General features: G+C 48.5%; 2 protein-coding genes across 10 annotated transcripts in view; both read left to right on the forward strand.

The window, feature by feature from the left end:
• LOC146763237 (uncharacterized) overlaps positions 1 to 4,802 on the forward strand; it is a 40,236-nt gene extending 35,434 nt beyond the window's left edge. For 2 of the 5 annotated variants that reach the window (XR_014952682.1, XM_085571435.1), the window contains 2 exons: positions 940 to 1,027; positions 1,143 to 4,802. Coding sequence is in view for 4 of the 5 variants with exons in the window: in XM_085571435.1 (XP_085427561.1) it covers positions 940 to 1,007 (68 nt within the window). In the remaining variant the exon portion in view is untranslated. Of the gene's footprint in view, positions 1 to 339 lie in introns of all 5 variants that reach the window. The other 3 variants (XM_085571438.1, XM_085571436.1, XM_085571439.1) reach the window with 2 other exon arrangements.
• LOC146763239 (E3 ubiquitin-protein ligase NEDD4-like) overlaps positions 3,139 to 23,307 on the forward strand; it is an 84,641-nt gene continuing 64,472 nt past the window's right edge. For 2 of the 5 annotated variants that reach the window (XM_085571360.1, XM_085571361.1), the window contains exon 1: positions 9,015 to 9,173. In XM_085571360.1, coding sequence (XP_085427486.1) covers positions 9,126 to 9,173 — 48 coding nt within the window. In that variant the 5' untranslated portion in view covers positions 9,015 to 9,125. Of the gene's footprint in view, positions 3,272 to 4,677; positions 4,803 to 7,256; positions 7,439 to 8,636; positions 9,174 to 23,307 lie in introns of those variants that run through there. The other 3 variants (XM_085571367.1, XM_085571362.1, XM_085571359.1) reach the window with 3 other exon arrangements.

Genomic DNA, 23,307 nt, shown 5'->3' on the forward strand with positions numbered 1-23,307 from the left:
TTATGATTCTATTCAAGACTTAAAAATTAATATGCAGAGAAGCATGTGCTAACTAGAAATTCACTCACTCACTCATCCTACTTTAAGCCCCCACTACTGCTTAAAATGGCTGATTAATGATGTTAGATAGTGATAGCATTCATTTGATTGAACTCCCAAAGTAAGCAGAGTGGGAATGCCTAAGCACTGGATTGCTGGTAAATATGATTTATGCTTTGTGTGTGCTGCTCTATAAAAATGTCAGCAATCTTGATGTAGGCCCATCTGCATTAAATCTGTCCACTTTCTTCAAAACAGAAATTTGGACCAAAACAAATCCACAATCTGCTCCTGTTATAGGTGTGTGCCCACAGGAGGATGCACCCAGCTCTGGCTGATGAGAAAAGAGGCAGAGCCCCACCACAATCCGTGGGGACTCCGTAAGGATGTGCAGCCACCCACAGAGTTACACGTGCTGTAGCTTTTGACAACACAGAATACCTTCCCTGATGTCTTTTTTCTCTCTCCACTAATCCTCCTCCCACTGAGCAAGAAAAGTAGCTGCACAGGCTCACCCAGATGCCACACTATCAGCCTTACTCTAGAATAATTTAACACATCCCTGGAGAACTGTTCCTGACTCTTGTTTAGGGAGGCTGGGAATCGGGTTCCCTGCAGTGTCCAACCTGTACCCTCGGATAAACAACACATTTAGGTTCTGCTTGATTACTGTTTCCTATTCTTGCTGTCAGAATTCCTGCAAATTGTTGTCTTGCCAGAGAAGCTCCAAGGAGCCTCACTTGGGTGGATGGAGCTGTGCTGTCCCCAGCTTCCCTCTGCCGTGCGTTCATGGCTGTGACTGTGCTCAGAATTTATGAACAGAAATGCCAAACATGTCTGTCTGCTACAGAAATACCACCCTTCTGAACCTCAGGTAGCCTCACACGGTGTTTTTGCCAGATCTGTGCATCTTCCTCGCTGATGAAATTTCATCTCTGGATCTGTGTCGGAGGAGTTTGCGCTTTTGAGGATGGTTTGAGTACATGAGGTATGTGATCCTGTCCCTGGAGAGAATGTTCTGCCACTGGCATGAGCTGCTACCTGGAGCGTCTTCTGGCAAGAGGAGGTGTCACTCACTGCATCCTTCTGGCTCTTCTTCCCAGAGTACCAAACGGAGATGAACATGAAAGCACCTGCAGAACAGTCTCCACATGATGTTCACCAGTTCAGCACTGAGTTTCATCTGTGGCCACTAGAAGTTTAGAGAGTGCTATGAAGAAGTGTAAGCTTACAGAAATCAATAGTAAGGCAGATAAGGTTTTATAGCAAGAGAAAACATCACAGGTTTTGTGTAATCTGGCACTGGCCATTTTTGGTTTGCCAGGGTAAGTGTCTCTACTGTCTGTGTCTGTGATTGAGGAAAAATGTCCATGAGTGTAATTCAGTGGCTGGGTGGATTGAACTGATTCCTCTTCAGAGCCTAAGCTGGCTCTGTAAGTATAAACCATACAAATTCCTCCTTTTTCAGGGTAAGTAATTACTTTCAAAGTAATCTCAGTTTTTACATTTTTGCACAATTCTTAATCCCATTCTATTATTTCCTTCTATTTTGGACACATTTGGAACCTGTGCCACTACCTGACCCCACATATGTGCATCAGCTCCATGACTCACCTTTGAGCATTACTTACTGCACATGATGAATACTGGGTTTGTGTAACAGCTCTCTGGCAGAGGGGTTATTTCCTCAAGTTCTGTGTGAATTAGAAGAACCTGGGAAACCCTTTGTAGACTTGCTTCATGCTTTAGTGTTTGACTCACGACTCTAATCTGGTGCCATCTTCATGGCTTTATGTACCTCTTACCCGCCTACAGCTCAGATCGATTTTCCTCCTACTCACCCTTTTGCTCACTACTCTCCTCCCAGTTCTCCTCTAACTAATCCCTCTTGTTTCCCTCTGCTCTGTTTTGCTTGTTCCCTCTTCTTCTTCCCTGCTCTGTGGTGCTCAGCCTGTCCAGCTGGGCCAAGGGTGCCATGTGGGCCTTACAGCCCAGGGGGAAGTGCTTTGCTGGGCTCCTGAACAGACTGACACCGAGTCCTTCCAGGAGTATTTTGGAATAGGGATTTTCTTAACTGGCATTCCTTATCCTACACCAGAACTGTCTTGTACTGATAATCCTAAGCAATTAATTATTAGGCTGTTTGGCATCTGTGTTTTTGGAGAGAGATTCTGCATTTCCCAAACAGTCCCCAGTCTCTGGGGAAATGTTGGGCAGCTTGAATTGAAGTTAGACAAACAGCGTAAGAGAATAGGGAAAAATATTCTGGCTGTTTTGCACACAGCTGCTTTCACAGTATGCCCCTCAGCCTGCAAGTGAACCGTTTATAAAGATATTTCCACTAAGCACAGACAACTGATTCATTTCCCTACTGCAGTCACACTCACACAAATCCTAGTGAAACACTCACACATTGACATTTTGCAATTTTATTGCTGCAGTACCCACTGCTGCAGTGGGTTAAAGCTCCTTGGGAAGTTCAGTCAATAACTTGTGCCATGGCAGTTTGCTTGGGTTGAATCCACAGAAAGTTTAAAAACCAACACAAACCCAAATGGAACCAAGCAGCTTATTGAATGGGAATATCCAAATGCCTCCGTGTGAGTTGGTGGGATGGGTGCCACATCCTGGCAAGCACTTCAGGGATTGGAGCCGAATCTTTCACCCCATTAAGAGGTATGCTGCTGCTTTCTGTGCCCAAGGATCTTCCAGGGTTTCCACATTATTATTATCCTTCTTCTAATGAGCATGCTTAATTAAAGAGCAGGTATTTCCTAAAAGATTTGATTTGATTTGATTTGATTTGGGGACATCACCTGAAGGAAACCACAAAACATCACTCTTTTCCCAAATCTTTATAACCCTGTATGGCAATGGTTGAAAGCTTCTTACAGCAGTTTTCAGGAACACCTGTCAGTTTTGTCTGAATTCACACAACTGAAATGAAGGCACAGAAATGGTAAAGCTCATCGCTGCTTTTGAGAGAGGGATATCAAACCTCTCTCTTTTGGACAGGAACAAAGATGGGGGGCTGAGATCTCTTGCCAAACCCCACTGAAGTAGTTTGGCTGTTAATTAATTGTGTGCTTGACACACTTTAAAGGGTCTAAAGGTCATGTCTTGGGGATCACTCTGATTTCTCCTTCAGACATGGTCAGGTGGGACTGTGAGTTTGACCTGCCTTCAATTCAATTCAAAAGAAGCAAAAATCCTGAGGCTGTCTGGATTTGAGGTAAGTGAACGAATTCTCCTTTAAAAAGATGACATTAAAAGTAGGGGTAGCCCATTGTGAAAGAATCTGTCCTCCTGCTTCCAAAACCTCCCTGGAGGAGGACTTGTCCTAACTTGGATAAAGCTCCACAAATCTACTGTGCTGCTCTTGGCATTTGGAATGGGAGAAGCCATTCCATGCCCTGCAGACACAGGAGAAATGATTGTCAGCTGCAACCCAAACACTGGGGTTACAAAACCCAAAGTGCAGGAGAAATCTCCACCCTGAAAGGAGATATGCATGCTGATTTGGAATTCCAATGGCATGGGTGGGGTGAGTGTGCTGATTACAGTTTTGGGCAGGAATGATAGAGGATTTACAGAAGCCGGGCTCCTTCCCAGAGCTCTCCAGTTTGAACACTGCTTAAAGGTCTGCAGAGAGGGATTTTAGTGCAAATTCCCTATCGATAATCCTGCACAGAATGAGCAATCCAGGCGACCGTGGCCCAGTGTTGGGGTGGAGTGGTGACAGCTCTTCATGTGGCACACCAGCTTTAGTAGGATGTGAGCTAAGAAAAGCCATGTTTGCTGGGGTAGCCCAATGCTGAAAACACCAAATCTGCAGCCAAAAAGTGCTTCTCAGGAAGGTGCAGGTCTGTTGTCTCTGGGTTGTGTTGCTCATGGCTCTTACTCCCAAAAAGCCACCCTGTAATGGGCTGGGAGGGGAGGAAAAGAGGATGAGGATTGCAAAGGCACTGCTTAGAGCTGAAATGGGTTGTTTGAAAGCTCTCACAGGTTAAGGAAAGTTGGGGATCTTGGGGGGACTGGATGTGCTACAGATTCACAGCAGGAAAGACACTGAAGGCAAGGGTTATGAACCTGTAAAAGCAAAAATCCCTGGAGAAGATGGACAGCTGATACTCCCTATGTACCATAATATAAGAACCAGGAAAAATCAAATCACAAAATTACAGAGAGGCCAACAGAAGGAGCTAATTTTCCACTCTGGCCAGTTCCAGAGACAAGAGACCAAGCGTGATGAGCCTGAATGTTAATTACACCACTCTTTTAGGTCTGGGGCTTTTTCCTCCCTCAAGGGGTGAGCAGCCTCAGGAGCACTGGGGAGAGCTCCTGTCCCTGCAGCGGTTTGTGGTGTGCTGGAACAGGAGGGACAGCATTGCTTGGGAGATGCCCCAAAGATTAGAGGCTCGGGGCCTGAGAAAGCTCCTGTGGCTGATTCTATCCCCAAGTCTCAAGCCCAGGTCTGTTGGATGGTCACCCACCCAGACGGGCGAGTGCCACACGCAGCTGGGACTCACACACTGCTCAGTGAGCCTGACACAGGGTAAAGCTGAGCAACTTTACCTCCATAAATGCTTCAGGTCTCATTCCATTTTCCTTCTTTCTCTCTTTTGCTGTCCTCCCCAGGGATGCCTGTGATTCTCAGTACCGCACACATCCCAAAAAACCCAGACAGAATGCGAAATCCAAGTGAAAAGAAGAGTCCACAGAACAAATCTCATGGTGTTTGGATTGCTCGTGGGCTAAGCAAGGTAAAACATCCTCAGGTTAAGTACTGAGCTGGAAGAAAAGCCCGTGACAGCTCTGCCCAGCTGCCTCTGCTCCCCGGGGACCTGGCCCCTCCACTCCCACACTATCCAGAACACTTCCATGCTGCGGGGGACTGGGAGCTGGAAGGAATTGTCTGGAAAATAGGCCACTGTTATATCAAAAGCCTTCCAGAACAATTAGCAGCCCCTGTCCAAAGTGTTGTGGCACCACACCTCCTGCAATTCTATTATTACTCTTTAAATAGCCCCAAAATGTTGGTTTTTTCCTTTCCTGTAAACGACCAATTGCTGCCAAGAACACAGAGCTTCTCTCGACTTCTCCAGGGTTAATCTTGCTTTTCTTGCTCATGCCTGCAGTGTTATATCGTCACTGGAAACTGAGCAACAATTAACAATTTATGTTTTGTGGGAGCTTGTTTCAACTTGGCTTACAGCTTTGATGAGTTTTCTATGACATTCCCAATAATACATTATAAAATAGTGACAAATTTTGAAATAGTTAATCTTTTACTAGTTTTCTGTGTTCTGAACCATGCTCAGCCCCCAGCCATTTCAATAATGCTTCAAGGAAGGTATATGCTGAGAACACAGAGGCAATTATGTTAGTCCAACAGCAACCTGATAAAATATTAACATTTCTTATGAAATTTTTCCAGAAGAAAGGAGAAAAATCATCACTAGCGAGAAGCTTTGCAGTGGGAAAAGCCTTTTTTCAGCAAAAAATTGTTAAGTAACACCATTAAATATTGAATGATGCTGAGGTGTGTCTGTGCACAGCCTCATTTCAGCCCAGTGTGATGCAGATTTTATTTCCTCCTCTGCAGAAATCGTGAAATCCTGTTTTAAACCACGATAAAAGAGCCAATCAGATAAAATCTGTACCTTGCCACTATACTTTTATGATTTGTTAAGTTCACTGGAATGAGTAATACAGCGTGAATAGAACATTCTAAATACCCCTTGGCAGTCACTGAAGTACAATAATCACGTAAAAGACACAGGAATTACCAAACTCCATGTGCAGCTGGTGCCACATCAAACCAAAGGGAGCCTTGTCTGGGTGATTTTCACCTCTGTGCTCCCATTTTGTATTTCACCAGAGCTGTTGAGACCAAATAAATAATAAATTGAACAGCAAAAAGCAAGTCATTCTGGGCAGCCTCTGGCAGCAGTTTGCTCTCATAATGCTGTTTGTGAGCTGGAAGCATCCAGCTCATTTCCTAAAGAGCATTTTCTGCTTAGGTTGGGGCTCTATTAATCTGTTCAAGCCAATTCTCTAAAATCCAAACCATCTGTATTTGGGAAGATCATGGTTTATTTGGATTCTCTTTGTGTCTGCTGTCAGTAGATGATTAAAAGTACAGGGGATTTACAGGGTAAGGTCTCTCTACTGGCATGTTACAGTGACCTTCTAAGTAGCATCTCCCAATATTTGGGTAACAGCTGGTACAATTAAGTCCAGCAGCGAAACAAAGAACAGCCACAAATACTGGAAATGGCTGAGCTTTGGCAGTGTAGAATGGCTGCAAGGAGTGGGGAGGGCTGAGCTTTCACCAGGTGAGCGTTTCACCAGGTGTTTTACCGGCACTTTCAGAAGACTCCTTGTGAAACACATGGAAACGTTCAGGTAACACTTTTGTACCAGGGGTGCCTGGAATTTCCAGGGAAGTGGTGAGGCAGCCACTGGAGATCTGGCCCAGCGAGCCTCACATTGTCCCCATGCCCCGTGCCCGGGTGCCAGCCTGCCCCTGCTCCAGCTGCTGCTCCTGCATGCACCACTCGCAGGGGCTGCTGCATCCTCCCACTCCCACTGCTCCCTGTCCTGCACAGGCGGACGGAGCGCAGCTCCCATGGAGAACTGCCAGCCGTAAGACATACTAAATCTATTTTTCTCAGAAAACTGTAAATAATTCATGGGGCTTGGTTCTATAAAGAGGCCAGTATAAATCATCCCAGCTGCACCTGGAGATTTCTGATGTCAGCATTATCACATGAATTACATCTCTCCAGGGCCATCTATTACTGTAAACACAATTCCAAAGAGGAATTACGCATGTAGCATGTAAGGCAAACAAACAAGAAATCTTCAGCCTGGATTTGATACTAAAGCTTTGCAATCCACCTGAGTTGTTAGTGGCGCTAATTTTCTGCTCTGGCCTCAGAGATCCTTTCATTCTGCTCCTGTACAGGGGTATTTTTCCCTGAGGAGCACTTGTTGGTGGCAATGCTGGCTGACTGTGCACCACAAGCTGCCCACATGCTGTGAGGCGCAAGGAAAAAGCCACATGTGTGATTTTAGAGGGACAGGAACATGTGCTGCAGAAAAGATCTGGATTCTGAGATTTCCATGTATCACCATCTTGACCATGCTGAGATTACAGTCCACATAGAGCTGTTGAATTGTACCAACTGTTTGTTTTTCATTCTGCCCTTCAGAAACAAACATTCTTGGATAGAACGATGGTTTCCAACTCCTGGCATCAGCACAGAAAGATATGGGAAGCAAAGAACTGAGTTGTGTTTATGGACTGAACGAAAGGACTCCTGAAATCCTGGTTCTCCATGGTATCCAGGGGATGAGCGGGGGCAAAGATGCTTCTGTTAAGGCAACCAAGTAGGTGAGTGTAAAGCAGGGGGGCAAAGCAACATCCAGAGTTGGGAATGGTCTGCTGAGCTTGGAACAAAGGGGAACCAAACTGGATCTATCTTGACAAGAGGCCTGTGGAACGAGCCTGGTGCCAGGCACTCCTGTGGACTCCATCGTCCGAGGGCTGGCCTTGGCCAGGCAAACAGGAGCAGTTTGGCTGTGCTGCTGGGGAAGCCCCTGCCCGGCCCTGCCCAGCACTGCACGTGTGCTTTATGGCCAGGAGGGACCCGTGGCAGTGCAGAGGCTGATGTCTCCCCAGGCTGGACTTTAACAGCTCGTGCTCGGCTCCCAGGCACTGCTGTCTGGGCAGAAGTCACATCCTTCCTGCCCCAGAAAGGGCTTTGGAAAGCCTGCAAAAACACTTTCTGGCCTAGTTCTGTGGAATGTCTCCAGAAAAAGGGGTCTCCTTTTCCCCGTTCTGCTCAGCTCTGTGAAACACAAGGTGGTACAAAGTACCTGAGCACACAGAGGCGGGCTGCTGAAGCCAGAGCCAGTGGCACTTGTCTGAAGCGCCCAGAACAGCCTTGTGTTGGCTCTGGTGACAGATCTGTCCCGTGCCAGTAGCCACACGTGCCTCTGGGAACATTGTGCACGCTAAAGCAAACGTAGCAGAGCATAAACGTGTCTGGGCACCGCTGCCATTGAACTCCCTCAACAGCCTCCACTTAAGCACCACCGTACTGCCAGAGATCAAAAATAGGAGATTAGCGCAGGGAGGGGCACGGCTGGGGACAGAGCCAGCTCAGGCGCACAAAACAAATCAAAAGCTCGTTTAGAGCTGAAGCAGAACTTGATTTTGCCCAGAAGTGCCCTCACTCCAAGTGCCCACAGTGTTTGGTTTCCCTAAAACTCGTGATGGTGAGGGAAGAAATGTCACAGTGAGCGACCACCTCCGACTGCTCCGGAGAGCCGAGAGCAGCGGGGGCTTCGTTCCTGCCCATCCCGGTCCCGCGCGGGGACGCGGCCCGGGACACGGCCCGGGACACGGCCCGGGCCCGCGTGGGGAGCGCTCTCGCAGCCCAGCACCTGCGCTACCGCTCCCCCCCACTGGAGGGCGCCAGCCACACACGACCGCTGGCCCCGCGCGCATCCCTCGCGCCCCTCCCTCGCGCGCATGCCTCGCGCCCCTCCCTCGCGCCCCTCCCTCGCGCCCCTCACGCGCTTCGCGCCCCTCCCTCGCGCGCATGCCTCGCGCCTCTCCCTCACGCCCCTCACGCCCTTCACGCACCGCCCTCGCGCCCCTCGCGCCCCTCGCGCGCATCCCTCGCGCCTCTCCCTCACGCCCCTCGCGCCTCTCCCTCACGCTCCATTGTCTCCCCCCTCGCTCTCGCGGCTGCTCCTCGCGCCCCCTCACGGCCGTCCCTCGGGGCGGTGCGGGCGCGGAGCGCGGCTCCTCCCGCGCTTTGTGCCGCGCCCCGCCCGCCGCCGTTGGGCCGGCCCGGCGCTCTCCCCGCCCCACCGGCGCTCCCCGTCTCTGCGGCCGCGCTCGGCCCCGGCCCGGGCGGCGGCGGCAGCGCGGCCGGCCCCCGGCGGCCCCGCCCCCGGCCCTTTTCCGCCGGGCTCGGCTCCCGGCGCCTTCCGCCGCCCGCGGGCCAGCGGCGGCAGCAGCAGCAGGAGGCGGCGGCGGCGGGCGGCTCGGCGGGCCCGGGAGCGGCTCCATGGCGACCGCGGCGGCGGAACCGGTGTACGGGCTCTCGGAGGACGAGGTGGGTCGGCGCGGACGGGCTGGGTTGGGCTTGTGCCGGGGCCCCGTCGGCGGGAGCCGCGGCGGAGGTTCGGGAGCTGGGCGAAGGTCGACGTCCGGCCCGGGGGGCAAGCGCTGCCCGCCCCGCAGGGCTCCGCGCCCCGCCCGCAGCGGCCGCTAGCCCGGGGGCCCGGCCCGGGGAGCTCTGCCTGCACCCCAGGCAGGTGCGGCCGCCCGGAGCCTGCGGGTGCCTCGGCCGGGACGGCGGCGAACAAAGAGCCTCGGCCGGCGGTGCTGCGGGCGGGGGCGGCCGCCCCTCTCCGCCTCCTCCCCGCCGCGCTGCCGGTGTCCCCGGGGAGCAGCTGCCGGGCCGGTGCGCCGGGTACCGTGTCGTACACAGCCTGGCCCCAGTGCAGATGGAGCTGATAAGCGGGGTAGGACCCGCGATAACTAATCACCGCGTGCCGGCTTTATCAGCAGATGTCTTCTGCAGAATCAAACTAATCGTACAAGCATTAGAGCAGTCCCGTTTACTTTAGGTGAATGTTAAAAATCTTACTTAATGCCCTTTTTGTTTCATTGCCTCGGTCAGGTTCCTTTTCTTAGGAGCCAGGATCATAGAGCATCAGCAATGGGCACGGCTGCATTATTGGGCTGCGGTTTCAGGGCTGTTAGGAGCGCACGTATATATTTTATTTTTACAGGACTGAATAGTAATTGCAATAGCATTGTTTCTGGTTTTGTGGGGTTGAACACAACGGATGATGTGCCAGTCTGTTTGTGGTTTAGAAGAAACGTTAAAAACATCTGCTCTGTGAAGCTGACAGTGTTTCTTACCTGGTGTATTTTAGCGGCAGTCTGGATGACTGTAATGTTTAATTCTCATTGGGAAGGAGGTTCCTGGGCAGGAGTGGGCGTTTTGATAAGGGGGGGTGTCATTCTGTTGTTGTTAAATTATAAAGCTGAGAGCGGAGTGATTGCAAATGCTCTGTATGTGTGTGAAGGTAGGGGAGAGGAGAGGGCGTTGCAGGAGCATTGGGTGATGTAGATAGCGAGCACAACAGCAGAGGAGAACCTTCTCCTCCCTGGTTTGTTCCCATAAGCCTTCGTGTGAGCACAGAGCTGGCTGGCACCAGTCCCCAAGCAGCTTTGGGCCAGCTCCGGTGCATTGCCTTGCCCTGCAGGTAGCTGAGCCCACTGCAGGACCATCTGCAGGGCCCTACTTGCTCCGGAGGGCCTGCAGTAATCCTGCCCGCTCCTGTGCTCATCTTGCCTGCTCCTGGCCTGCTGGGGGCTTTGCACAGGCTTAGGGAACAGCTAAAGGCAGTGGGGTTTGCTGTCCCAGCATGGGCATTCCAAGACATTTGATTGGAGGTGCTTTTGTGCTTTTATTAGCACGTGTGATCTGTGAGGAAAAGGGAAACCTGGAGCCACCCTGCCAGGTCCCAGGGAGGTGGCTGAGAACATCATGCTGGAGCTTGGCTGCTGCTTTTTCTGTTCTGCGTGCGCTTGGCTGTGTCTTTTGTCCCTGCCTCCTGCCTTGACATATGCTGGTACTTGCACAGAATGCTAAAGAGAAATGGATACAGGGAGAAATCTGCTGGCTGCTCTCACCTTGGCTTGGAGGTGGAGGGATTTTGGGACAGCAGGGGCTGTTCCTGCCATGATGCTCAGCCCTAGCAGGTGCTGAGGACTTGGCCTGTGGAGCGGTGGGTGAGGAGATGTGTTTGTCAGTCATCTCCCGAGGTAAAACCAAGCAGTTAGAAAAGGAGCTGCTGGGAAAGGAACAGCTCTGGTCTCTCAGCAGTGACCGATGTCACAGCTGCAGTGATGACCACAGCCACACTGCCTGAGGGACAGCAGACTGTGCTTTGTTCCTGCTTTGCTGTGCATCTGCTGATGCTGGACACTTCTCAGGAAGAGCAGTAACCATTTAAAACTACACAAATGGAAATAGGATGGAAGAAGGAGGGAAAAGGGGCTGAGGGAGGGGTGGCAAGGAGAAGGGTGCAGGCGATACAGCCTGTTGGGCTGTAGTTTCATGGCCCTGAGAGCCTGACCCGCTGTTGAGTCTCTAGTAATGGGTGGAGGAGAGAGCATGGAGCAGGGGAGGATGGTCTCTCTCAGGAGGGTGGCTGTAAGAAAGCTCTGGTAAAGGTGAAGTTCAAGTGGGCTGAGGAGGGTGTGCTGGCAGTTCTCTGCATGCTGGCCTGTGTGGGTAATGACTTCCCTCTAGCATTGGCCTGGACTTGGCTCATCATTTTTTGGAAAGCAGAGCTCTATTAGCTGTGAGAGGCTGAGTGGCATATGTGGACATATTCAGCCTATTCATTTCCTTTGTTTCTGCCTAGGTTTGAAATGCAGTTTGCAGATCTGCTGTAAATGGGTTTTGGAGGGCTTTGAGTTGGCCTTGTGTAGTGCTTCCACTCCTGGCACATTTGCTGATTGGAAAATGCAGTGATTTACATGCAAGCTGGACTTGCTGAGTGGCTCTCCAGAGAGAGAGAACCAGCAATCTCCTATAGACCAGAGGCGCAGGCTTCCCTCCTGCTTGCACAGCTGATGTGTGTGTGGTGGGCATGGAGCAGGCCCAGGCTGCGCGTGTGCAGACTATGGGCCTGCACTCATCCCTGTGGGTAGCTGTGGTTCACAGGGCTGCCTTCCATGTGAATTGTTCTGTTTTGCCCAAGGTCTCTGATAGGTGTTGGAACACTAGGCCTTTTGGGGATTTGGGGCTCACTGAGTCACAGGGGATGAGCCAACCTTTGCAGTTTTTCATGGCAGATGTTGTGTTCATAGATCAGCCTCCTTGAAAACCTGAATTGTAAAGTGTTTTATATTAATTAGTTAAAATGAGTTGTAAATCAGATTCATATCCTGCCAGTTTTTCACTGTCAGGATGACCTCAGCACTGGGCCAGGCTGCCCAGAGGGTATTGGACCTCCATCCTTGGGGCTGTTTGGAACCATGGGGACACAGGCCTGAGCAGCCAGCTCTGGATTAAGCAGGGGGTGGGCCGGGTGATCTTCAGGGGCTTGTGTCAACCTCAGCCTCTTTGTGATTCTGTGAAATAATATTTATACAGGCTCCTGAAAGTTTAGGTGCTTTCATGCAATCTCTAAATAACAGTGTATATAAAAACTTACAGCCCTTCGTAGCGGAAGATAATTGTGAATGAAGTGCACCTTTTTTTTGCTTCAGCTTGGGTTTCTTGAGAGTCAGATATTGCCCACACAAATCCACAAATATTTTGCTTTCTTAGTGTCCTTGGATGGAAGCAAAACTTGCAGCTCCTCAGAACTTGTTTGCTTTAATTAAAAAGGGAAATTTAGAAAAAAGATCCTTGAAGAGTGTCTTTTTATACTTTAAAATATTTGGGGGAAAAGCGGTTCATATGTGAAACTGCTCTCTGCAGTTTCAGCATTCTTCTCTTTTCAAGTTCTATTCAACTTCTGTGACTTATGATTGAGTCAATTGGAATTAGAAGCTTCCTACTGAGATGACATTTTGTCATGCCTTAGAAATTGTCTAAAGGATCTTAGGTTCCTGAAAAATATCACAATGTGTGAGATACAATCCCATATGCCTCAAAATAAATAATTCTGTGTGTAGTTACTGTAGCCTAACCTTTCATCTTAGTTCTGGTGTGCTATGCTGGGCAAAGCCTTGTCCTTGAAGAGTGAATCCTGAAGGATTTTTCAGGACCTCAGGAGCCAGTGTGGTGCTTCACTTTACCGAGACACACTTAGGGGAAAGGGAAACAAACCCACCTCTGAGTATGATGGAAATGGTTCCTATGGACAGGATGGATTCCTGTAAAGCAGAGGCTCACCTGTGCTGGATCTGACATCAAGGTAAGGAATAAGCCAAGATTTGCCACAGTGGTGCTGTGGTGAAATGCAGCTTGTGCTGTGATGGATGAACTGTCTGTGCAAACTGTTTCAGACTGAGGCATATGGAAGGTTGGCTTTTGTGCCTCGTGTTTACATGTTCCTGATGGGTTTGTTGCTCTGGAATTATCTCCCTTGAGGGTGTCTCCTTCTGGCTACTTGAGTGTCATGTTAACGGATCCATGAGATGGGGCTGCAAAGGCCTTGAGAAGATGTTATTTCTCATAATCAGCAGGATTTGCTGGGGAGGAAAAGGGCTGCAATTTCCCCCCCTCCCTGGACTTGGTAACAGCAGTGACATGTGGGAGTTCAGGGCCAGATTTCTCTACTTTGCATTCGAAGCAAACCATAAACTTTGGAAGTAATGGCAATGCTGAGTTGTTGGGGCAGTGTCAGCGTCGTAGATGGCTGCAGTTATATTTCAGGTGATGTTTCCTGTTGTGTGGTCTCGGTGGTGAGGCTGTACCTTGCAGCTCACCTGGCTTCTGCACTGTGCTGGCACAGCCAGCGATATTTCCTGAGCCCGGGCTGTGCCCACGGAGCCCCTGCCAGGACTGGTGCTTGGGAGGGGCTCCAGAGCCCTGTCTCTTCATCGCACTGGTTCCCAGCTCAGCTCCTGGAGCAGCACTGGAGCACCGGCACTGTGGCACTGGAAGAGCGCTACCAGGGCCCTGATGTGCTGGAGAAGCAGCTTTTGGGCTGCTGTGGCTCCTCAGTTGTGAGATGGAGAGGGGCGGTGCGGGGGGCCAGTCTGCCCAGGGATGTACCCCTGGCCCCATGAGCTCCAGCCCAACCCACTGTGTTCTTGAAACCTGGAAGCTTTATGTGAAGAAAACCTTGAGTTCCTTGAGCAGATGCACCCTTTGTCACTACCACTGAACATAGACCCTTTAAATCAGAGCTCTGCCAGTTACATAAAAGCCTCACGCTGCTATCTGAGTGTGAGAGGGGCCTCCCTTGGTCACAGCACTGACAGTGTCTTAGCAATAAGCAATTCAGAGTAGTGACTTTTTTATTGACCCTGAATTGTTTTTATAGACTCTGAAGTGCACTAGCTTCAGGGATAGCATGTAAACCTTAAATGATGATTAAAAAGTCCAGGTAAGGAAGTATTTCATAAATGACAGGGCTTGCATATCTACTTGTGTGGCAGAATATCAAAATAGGCTGTGGTTCTTAGGAGGTCAATAGATTTTTATAACAGCCTGCATTTTAAAACAGCTTTTGATGAATTATCGGCATGTTTTGGTCACTAGTGCTGACACTAAGTAAATTCTAGTTTTATTATAAAATGAATATAAAGACATTGAAGGAGGCTTGTATGAACATGAGGTAGACAAGGAATGTTAGTTTTAGCTATAACCCCATTCAGAGATGGCTCTGTCTCCCCTGGCTGTTGTCTGTCCTCTAAGGGTGGTATGCAGGTTAGTGCAACCCGTGGTTCCGCTCCTGCCTTTGGGAAGGGAAGCATGCCATGGGTTTCATGTGAAGGGCTGGCCGTTGGAGGGCACTGTGTAATGGGAAATGGGAACTCGAGGTTTTCCTCTGCTCCTGCACAGGGGCCATTTTCCTGGGAAACAAACATAGACTGGGAGCCTCACACCTGTTGATGAGCAGGCACCTCACCCCCGGGGCACAGCTTGCACTAGGAGTTAGGGTTTACAGGTCTCTGACGAGATTTTTTGTGTTTTGTTTTGCAAACATCACCAGGCATGGTACGAGTGCCGAATGAGCTTATTATCAGAAGGGAATCTGTGTTAAACCTTAGGATATTGTGGGAAGAGTTCACCCCTGCAGCTTCTAGGCTGCAGTTGTGTCTCCAGCCAGTGCAAGGTTCTGTGTTATATAATACTTATCCTTTCTGAACCAAAGACAGTTCCAGGTGCAAGGTGGGCTGCCTGTACAGGTGCTTTAGGATCCAGAGGCTGCATCAGAGGTGGTGGTGTGGGTGCAGCCTGGTGGCAGCTTACTGATTTCTGTTGGATTTGGCCAAATTGAAAACCTCTCAGTCCCAGAATATTGGATGGGGCCAAGACCTTTGCGTAATTAAACTCTGCAATATAAACTGGGACTTGTGAGCAAGCTGGAAACTTCCAGGCCCTGTAATAGCAGTGAGGGCTGGATTATCCAACAACTTCAGTCAACAGAAAGTTGTAGATGGGATAGCAATGCGCAGAAGTAGCTTGATTTAATTACAATTAAATTTTGGTGTTGGTAAACAAGAAAGCTCATTAACTTCCATAAATTTCTCCATCTTTTGCTTACACTGCTACTTCCTCTTAAATATTTCATTGTGTTGAATAGGAGGGCTTTACTGTAGCAGTATAAGTGCTGCTGGGCAGTTCTGTCCCTTGCAGAAAGAAATGCTGTGTAATCTTGTGTACACTGTTATTTTGGGTAAGCTAGGGAGGAATGTGGCACGGGTTGGGTGACTCCTAGCTTGAGCACTGGGAGGAAGGAATGTGGTTTTACTGCTGGCATGTTCAGCTCAGGACTGGAGTTACTGCCAGGTCAATACTAACACCTGACAGGGTTTACCTGGGACTGGAACTGTGGCTCTCAGCAGTATCCAAAACACTGTCATGCCAACTTTTTCCAGCATGGTATTCTTAAACTGCCCAGTTTCTAGTGCTGGAGTGTTCCCTTCCCCTGCTTCCGCTGTCTTTTCCTCTGCCGTTCCAGAAAGAAGAAAACCAAATCCTTAGGAAAGGGATTGTTTTCTGTAGAGAACTAGTAATTAATTTTAAAATAAGAGATGTGGCTAAATTGCACAGGCCTGGAACCTAATTGCAGTTAAAATAGTTAAAAACAGGCCAACCTACAAAAAACAACTCAAAGTCCCAACAAAACAAATCCAGAAAGTTGATTTCTGAGATGGATTACAGATTGCATTGAGATGTATTATGTCTGCTGGATGATGTCTTGACTGGGCAACAGACTTGGTGTGTATATTTGTAATTGTTCATTTTTTTTCCTCTCTCCATTTGACCATAATTCCCGCTTGCTGGCAGGCTATAGGTGTTTGTCAGAATCCTGATTTCTAGGATTTAGGAACCTTGTCTGTAATAGAAATAAACATCTCCAGTTGTGAGAACACTGGCTATTCTGAGGAATCACTTCATGAATGAGTTGGGCTTTGCCATTAGCAACTTATTTTTGTGCCTCACTGCACAGATCAGTGTGGCTGTATTTGTGTCCTGCCAGCTCAAGTCAGGTTTTCCTGTTTGCATGTAGTTTATCTGCTGGAGAGAAGCAGAACAATTTGGAACAGGGAGCACAACAGTGTCATCCTCTCTCCTTTGGCAGATCCTAGTGTTGAATAATCCTGTCTTGAGGGTGGAAGTATATTCCTGTAATCTGTGTTGCTTTTAATTGAAAGCAGTTCAAAGTTTGACTCTCCTTAAGCGTCTTTATGTTATGTAGATGATGACACCGAATTCATGGCAGGATTTTGTAGAGATGAGGGTGATGAGTAGTGTGCAGGAGAAGGTGTCCTGAGATAACTCCCTCATGGATGGTCTGTTTGGAAATTGCTGTGGTGGGGAACATCTGCTTTTGGCCTCTTCCTGGTGGCACTGGATGTAAGGTTTGGAGCGTGCTGCTCTGGAAGCCATGTGGACAAAAATGAAGTCCACACAGAAGGGCTGGGTTTTGGAGTGGGAAAGAGGAGGCCAAGCTGAGACCATGGGCGATGGAGAAAGCCCAGGTGCCTGGAAATGAGGCTGTACTGGTTGCTCCCATCAGAGGTACTTTAGCCTGATTTATTCAAATGAACCAAATGTGGATTTATGGATTGGATGTACTACAGGGCTGCCTGTTGTGACTGTCTATTTAGCACTGGGCCCTTGTGGCACAGTTGGGTGTGTAGTGCGCTGAGGATCTTCAGCTGGTGCTGATATGTGCTGAGGATCTTCAGCTGGGGCTGATATGTGCTGAGGATCTTCAGCTGGTGCTGATTTGTGCTGAGGATCTTCTTCAGCTGGTGCTGATTTGTGCTGAGGATCTTCAGCAGAGGGAGTTGAAGCTGATGCCTTCTGGAGCAGCCCACACAAATGCAGTGGATCTGCCCTGCTGAAAGAGAGATACTGCTTTCTCTTGTACACTCTGGGACTACCAGTGGACGTGGACAGCATCCCATCTCTTTGCAGGGCTGTTGAATTTCAGTAACTTCTGGAATTGCAGTAACTTCTGGAAAGGTGATGAAAGTCAGAGGTATGTGGCATGAGCTGCTGGGGTGGTGGTGGAGGTGTGTGTGTGAAGGGAGGGTAGGGAACCTGCTCTTTGGTGGCCGTGAGCTGTGACATTGGCTGTGTGGGTCTCATGAATCCAGAGGTTTATCTAGAATCCTGACCCTGATGGAGTCTGGCAAGTTTGTCTAAAAGCAGAGTGTTAAATGGATGAATTCCCTAGCAAACAAGTGTAGTTTTTAACCTTTCTTTAAAGATTTCTTGAGTTGACCATTCCTATTGTTTGTGGTGAAGGGAGTGGTAAGGGCGAGAAGTGGCGAGTGGACAAAACTGTGAATTTGGGCTTTGTGCTTGTGCTGATTCAGCCTCATTAACAAAGCGACAGCTTTGCTGTGCAGTGATGAGCAATGGATGTGCTTCTTTAAACTCTGCTCTTGGTACAATGCTTGCTAAGAGGCTTGTGGGAGATGAGAGCATTCTCGTTAAAAACTAGCTATTCCCAGGGCACTGGTAGCCTTCGAGTGCCAGAGGTGTGTTTTCCTTCCTCAGAAGCCGCTTTCTGGTTGTGTGCATGACATCAGGACTTCAGCAGTGCTGCTGAGTGCTCACTGGAGGTGCAGCGACCTGAGAGCTGGGCAGGAACAGGGAGAGACTTCCCCTGGCACCAGGGAGGCTGGCTGGAGGTCTGGAAACCAGAGCTGGATGTGGGCCTTTAGGAGAGATAACAGGCAGTGAACCTGAATGGATTGTTCTCTTTTTACAGTAGCACTTAGATATCTTTTCCAAATTTTCTTTTTTGTACGAGGTGGATTATCCTGATGCTTCTGTTACCTCTCTTATCCAGAAGCTCTTCTCATTCTGTATTCTTATTAGCATGATAAAAAACCTGTTGCATTTTCCTCCCCAGTGCTGAGGCTGAGATTTTATGTATTCCTGTTTAGGGCCAGCTGCATCCCAAGGGTGGTGGCTGTGCCACTCTGGAACCCCAGAATGGGACAGGTGGTTGCAGACCCCCCTGTCCTGCAGGTCCTGTGCTGGGCATGTCTGACCAGGCTGGGAGCAAGGTCAGAGTTGTTTTTTCCAGGGATATCCTGCAGCTGTACTAGAGGTTGTGCCAAATCAAGTTGCAGTCAGGTTTTGGTTATGTCTTAACTAGTTTCTGTTGTAGTTTGAAAGTCAAACATTGTAAAGCAGACTGTGCTAAATAGTTACAGGCTGGGTGTGGATTACCTGCCAGGTCATTTGTCACCATGTTCCTGCATGCTCCTAATGCAAGATCCTGACAGAGCCCTTTTGGAAGCTGTTGGAACCATGGGCCCTTCACAACTGTTAGTGACTAGCCTCAAAGTCTGCAGAGTTAAGAATGCTGGAGTTTGTAGCTAATGTGTTTTCAAGTCCTATGGTGACCTTCTCATATCATGTTCCTACCTGTGTCACTTTTTTCCTTAGAATGTTGTCCAAAATTTGGCTTGGAACTAGTGCATGTTTTAAAACATTTCAGTCACAGCTTTAATCACTGTTTCAATTTACATTGTTATTAAATGCCTCTTAATAGTGCTTGAATTGATTTAGTAAAACCCTGAGCGGTTTCTTCAGGCTGCTGACATCATGAGACTCTACCTTTAATCCCTAGTGCTGCTGTCATTTTATTCTGGGTCTGGTCAGTTCAGTTTTGAGCTACTTGTACCTATATTTGTGTTTCTTCATTTCACTCCAGTGAGAGATGATCATCTGTAATTTAGTGCAGGCACCTGTATCCTGGGCCAGTGCATGCTGCTGGCTCCCAGCAGCTCTCAAGTGTCTGTGCCCTACAGGGGGTGAATTTGTTGTTTCAAATTCCCAAAACTTGGACAGGAAGTAGATCCTGTGGGAGTGGGAGGGCAGAGGTGAGTGCTGAAATGGCTGCTGCAGCCAGTACCTGGTGAGGGAAATCACTTATTACTTGCCACTTCTGGTCACCTCTGTGTGTTGGATGCCAGAACTGTAGCATCTGGGAAGTGAAGTTGGGGTCCCCAGCCTGGTGTCACTGCAGGCTGGAGCACATGTATATCTATCTAGCCTTTGATAAGACTGGAATGTGCTACAGGAGCTAACTGTTGCTGTGAAAACTGTCTGGTTTTGGTGGTTTAGAATCTCCTGATGTTTATTAGGAAGGTGAGGCAGTGCTGGAGCTGATCCCCCAGCCTGGAATTGTACACCAGGGCTGGTGGACACCACGGTTGTCACATAGGTGTTGCTGGATGTGTGACCTGCGGTAGCTGCCATCAGGAGGTGAAACAGGCTCTACTTGTGTCCTGGGGCTGACATGGCTCCCCAAGGCATCTCCTGCTGGCTTGTCTCTGGGGTGTTGGGCACTGGGGCTGCCCTGGGGATAGGCTGACGCCAAGGACTGGGGCACTGTCCCCGTCCTGGAGGCCAGAGCTGGCAGAACGCTGCCTCCCACAGCTGGCCTTTGGTCCAGACAGGTTGTATGGGGAAGACAGCTGGTCAGGAGGAGCACATGCTGTGTGTGTGTTTGTGCTCCCTGTGAATGCAGTATGTCTGAAAATCCAGGACCTCTGTGTGGTAAAAGCTGTTTACAGCTCTTACTGGGGCTTCCCGAATTCCTCTCGCTCTGGCATTTACCTGGGTCTTGTGTTTTCTGTGGGCATGGTTGGTGGTCTCGGTTCTGCTGCCCACTGTCCTCTCACTTGTGTCCCTGGGGCTCAGTGCTAAACTCAAGAGCGAGCAGACACTGAGGGGCCAGCGTGGAGGTCTTTACTGTGAGCGGCTTACGCCCAGCAATGGGGGCAATTCTTGACCTTTGGATTTCATCTCTGATCTCCTGTTGCAGTCTTTGCTCTCAGATAGAGATGGTACTCCCTGCAGTTTCCAGGGGACTTTTTAATGTTGTGTCAGTCCTTGGAGTGATGCCGCTCCGACTGGAACATCCTTGCTGTTTCAATGACACTAAGGAAATTTTTCTTTCTGAGACATCTCAAGTCTTCTAGCCAGATGGAAAGACAGGATTGTGGCTAATTGAGACAGGACAACCTGCACTGTATGATAACCTCTGAAAGCTTTTTCATGGAGAAACTCCCCTTCCCCCTCTCCTTCCTAATATTCCATAAATGTTTTCAGTGCTTGGAAGGTGCATTGGGGTCAGGAGGTACATGACAGCATAGGACAGTACATTGATTTACTGGTTTTTACAGTTTTCTGGCCTCACTTGTTTTTAGGGAAGGCTGAAAAAATGGTGTCCAGAGCACTGAGAGTTGGAAGAGAGAGCACTTTGCTGCGCTGGATACCGAAGTATTGGATATTCCTATCAGAAGATAGTACCAGATTACATAATGGGCTTTGTGTGCCAGTGAAGGTGTCTGCTGGGCTGGCCAGCGCCCTCATTATTAAATAAAAATTATCCTTTTGCATTTAAGCAATGACTTGGTAAAGACTAATTGGGAGAATCTTTCATTATTCCAGCTTAGTCCAGTTTAGTGGGAGCTCTGGCCTGGCTACTGCAGAGATGGACTGTGGGCAAGTTGGGAAGTGACTGAGCTGAAATGCTGCCTCTGAGATTGTAAAAGCAAAACAGGATAAAGTTGCAAAGAGTTGCAAGAAGAGTAAATAATAGTAATTTCTTTCTCATTGCTGCCCTGCATCTTGGGCAGTTTACATGTTGTGTTGGGACTTCTTTCTGGTTTAGATGTGTTCCCATATCTTGGTGGTTATTGGCTACATGGAGGAAATAGTACTTTTCCTCTGCATCCCTCTGAGTTCTTTTGTTTGTCTGGGTATTGGAGTTTTGTGCTGGGTTTTTATATCTCATTATAAAAGTGCTTGGGAAGAGAGAATATATCCCTCTGCAGGACACCTGTTCCGTAGCATTGTTCCTTGGCAGGCTGTTTCTCAAGGCCAGTGACTTTCAGGCTTCCTTCTGACAAAGCAGGCTGTGATTTGTGCCACGTGTGTTGATGCCTTTTCCTTGCCCAGGGCTGGAGCTGCTCCTGTTATCTCTGCGGCCTGTGTTGGAAAGCAAGCTGGGATTCAGCAGGTATTAGCTAGTCCTGCGTGCCAGGCTGACTCCTTGGGTTAGGAGGCACTGCCAAGACTGCAAGAGCATGATCCGTGCTCGCTCATGCTCCTTGCAGGGCTTGGGATGAGGGAGGAGCTCAGCACACTTGGAAAACAGACTTTGCCTCAGTGGTGCTGTCTGTGTGTGCAGGGCTGGTTCTCTCTCTCAACACACTCTCTGAGCTGGGAGAATGCTGCTCTTTGTTGTCTTGGGTGGCATTCAGCAGGGAATGGACAGTTACCTGTGTGCTATAGCAATTGTGTGAAATTACCCAGATGCCACAGCATTTCCAGGAGGTTTTGGGTTCTTTTCCTTTTCTGCACCAAACTTTCTGCTTGCTGAATAAATCTCAACACAGCTTCCCTTGATTCATATTTTGGGTCTTGTGCTTTAACACAGACTAAATCTTCACAAACCAAACTGCTGACCCCGGTTGGCAGTTTGGTTTGATTTAGTTGCCCTCAGGGCATTGCTGTGCCTGGGAACTTCAGTTTTTTTCGCTGACCACTTTAGCACTTTTCTTAGTGCCACAAGTTCCTTACCAGCATTAGTGTTTTCTGACCTTTAGAGCAGATTTTGCTGTGTTCAGTATAAGCAGCTGCAGTATGGGTTTGCATGCAGGACAAATACATCACATGGAATGTGTTAAGCTATATGTTGTTTTGGAGCCCCAGCCTATCTCCAGTGGGAGCCTGTTAAAGGAAGCAGTTCTGTGCCATTGCAGTTTGGGCTCTGCAGCTCCAAGCTGTTTTTTTCCCTTTGCTTTGTGCAGCGTCGTCACCATTTAGCAGCAGAATTGGACTTTGTGTAGATCATCTTGTTACTTCTGGAAGGGGATGTGACTTCATTTAAACCTGCCTGGAGGAAACTGAGTTTGTTCTTCAGACTTGTGTTAATTTGTGTGATCCCAAGAGCTTTTCACTCCTGTATTTCAGTCACTGTAATATGCATTTGTGTTGTTGGAAGGAAAGTCCTGTTCTTTATTCCCAAGGTTGTTGACTGAGCTCTCTAAAAGTCCTTGTGGTGTCAGGAGCAACCAGCCCCGTGTGTACCTCATCATCTCTGCAGGTAACAATGTGATACAGGGTCAGGAATAAGCAGGTAGAAGCAATAGTTCTTTATGCAGCTGGTTGCTGTGGAAGCCGATCCACTGCCTGCAACTCGCCTGAGGAATTCAGCACTGCTGCGCCCTCTGCTCCCTTCCTGTTCTGCCTCTTTGAGGAACATGCATCTGTGCTTCCCCGGGACAAGGTCCTGCTCTGAGATGCTGAATGACTGACCCTATTGCAGTGCTTCTGCAAAACATGGATTCTGAATGTGCCTTTTGTCTGGGGCACTGAGCCCCAGTTTGCATCCAGAATGCCTGGCAGGACACAAAGTGCAGCCTTTGTTTTAGATAATGAGTGGTGAATATTTTAATGAGTGTTTCTTAGTCTAGTCAGTGTCAAGTACCATTTTGGGAACAAGTGACTGAGCTAATCTCTGAGCTTGGTCCTGCAACAATCCATTTATTGATAGAATTTCACAAATTTTGAAGGAATTTCCCATAAACAATCAATACAACCAAAAACAAAACAAATGGCCACTCCAAATCCAACAACCAATGCAAGCAACACTCTAACCTTCCCTGAAATCCTTCCAAGCCTTCCACTATCAATATATATGAAGAAATTACTGATACAAACTGAGAAAGTGCTCAGTATCACGATCACTGTATTTGTTTTTCTTTAGTCTGTTCTTTTACAGTGTATAAAAGACAAGCATATTCCATTAAAAGAAGAAAATGCCTTTAAATTAGTACCTACTTTTCTTCCTCTTCAAAAGCACCTTCAATGCATGGATGCATAGGAGAGAGCTTCTGCAGCTGAATTACTCAGTCTCCTGCATTGGGCATATTCTTGTTAATATTTTTTTTTTCCACTCCAATTATTTTTCACACAACCTTAAATTCTGTACTCATCTTTGGCTGTTTGTAACATATCCCTGTATGTCAGTGGGTGCACTGGAGAAGAAGTGAAGAAGACT

Source organism: Lonchura striata, chromosome W, assembly GCF_050655825.1.
Source record: "Lonchura striata isolate lonStrDom1 chromosome W, ASM5065582v1, whole genome shotgun sequence".
Lineage (NCBI taxonomy): Eukaryota > Metazoa > Chordata > Aves > Passeriformes > Estrildidae > Lonchura > Lonchura striata.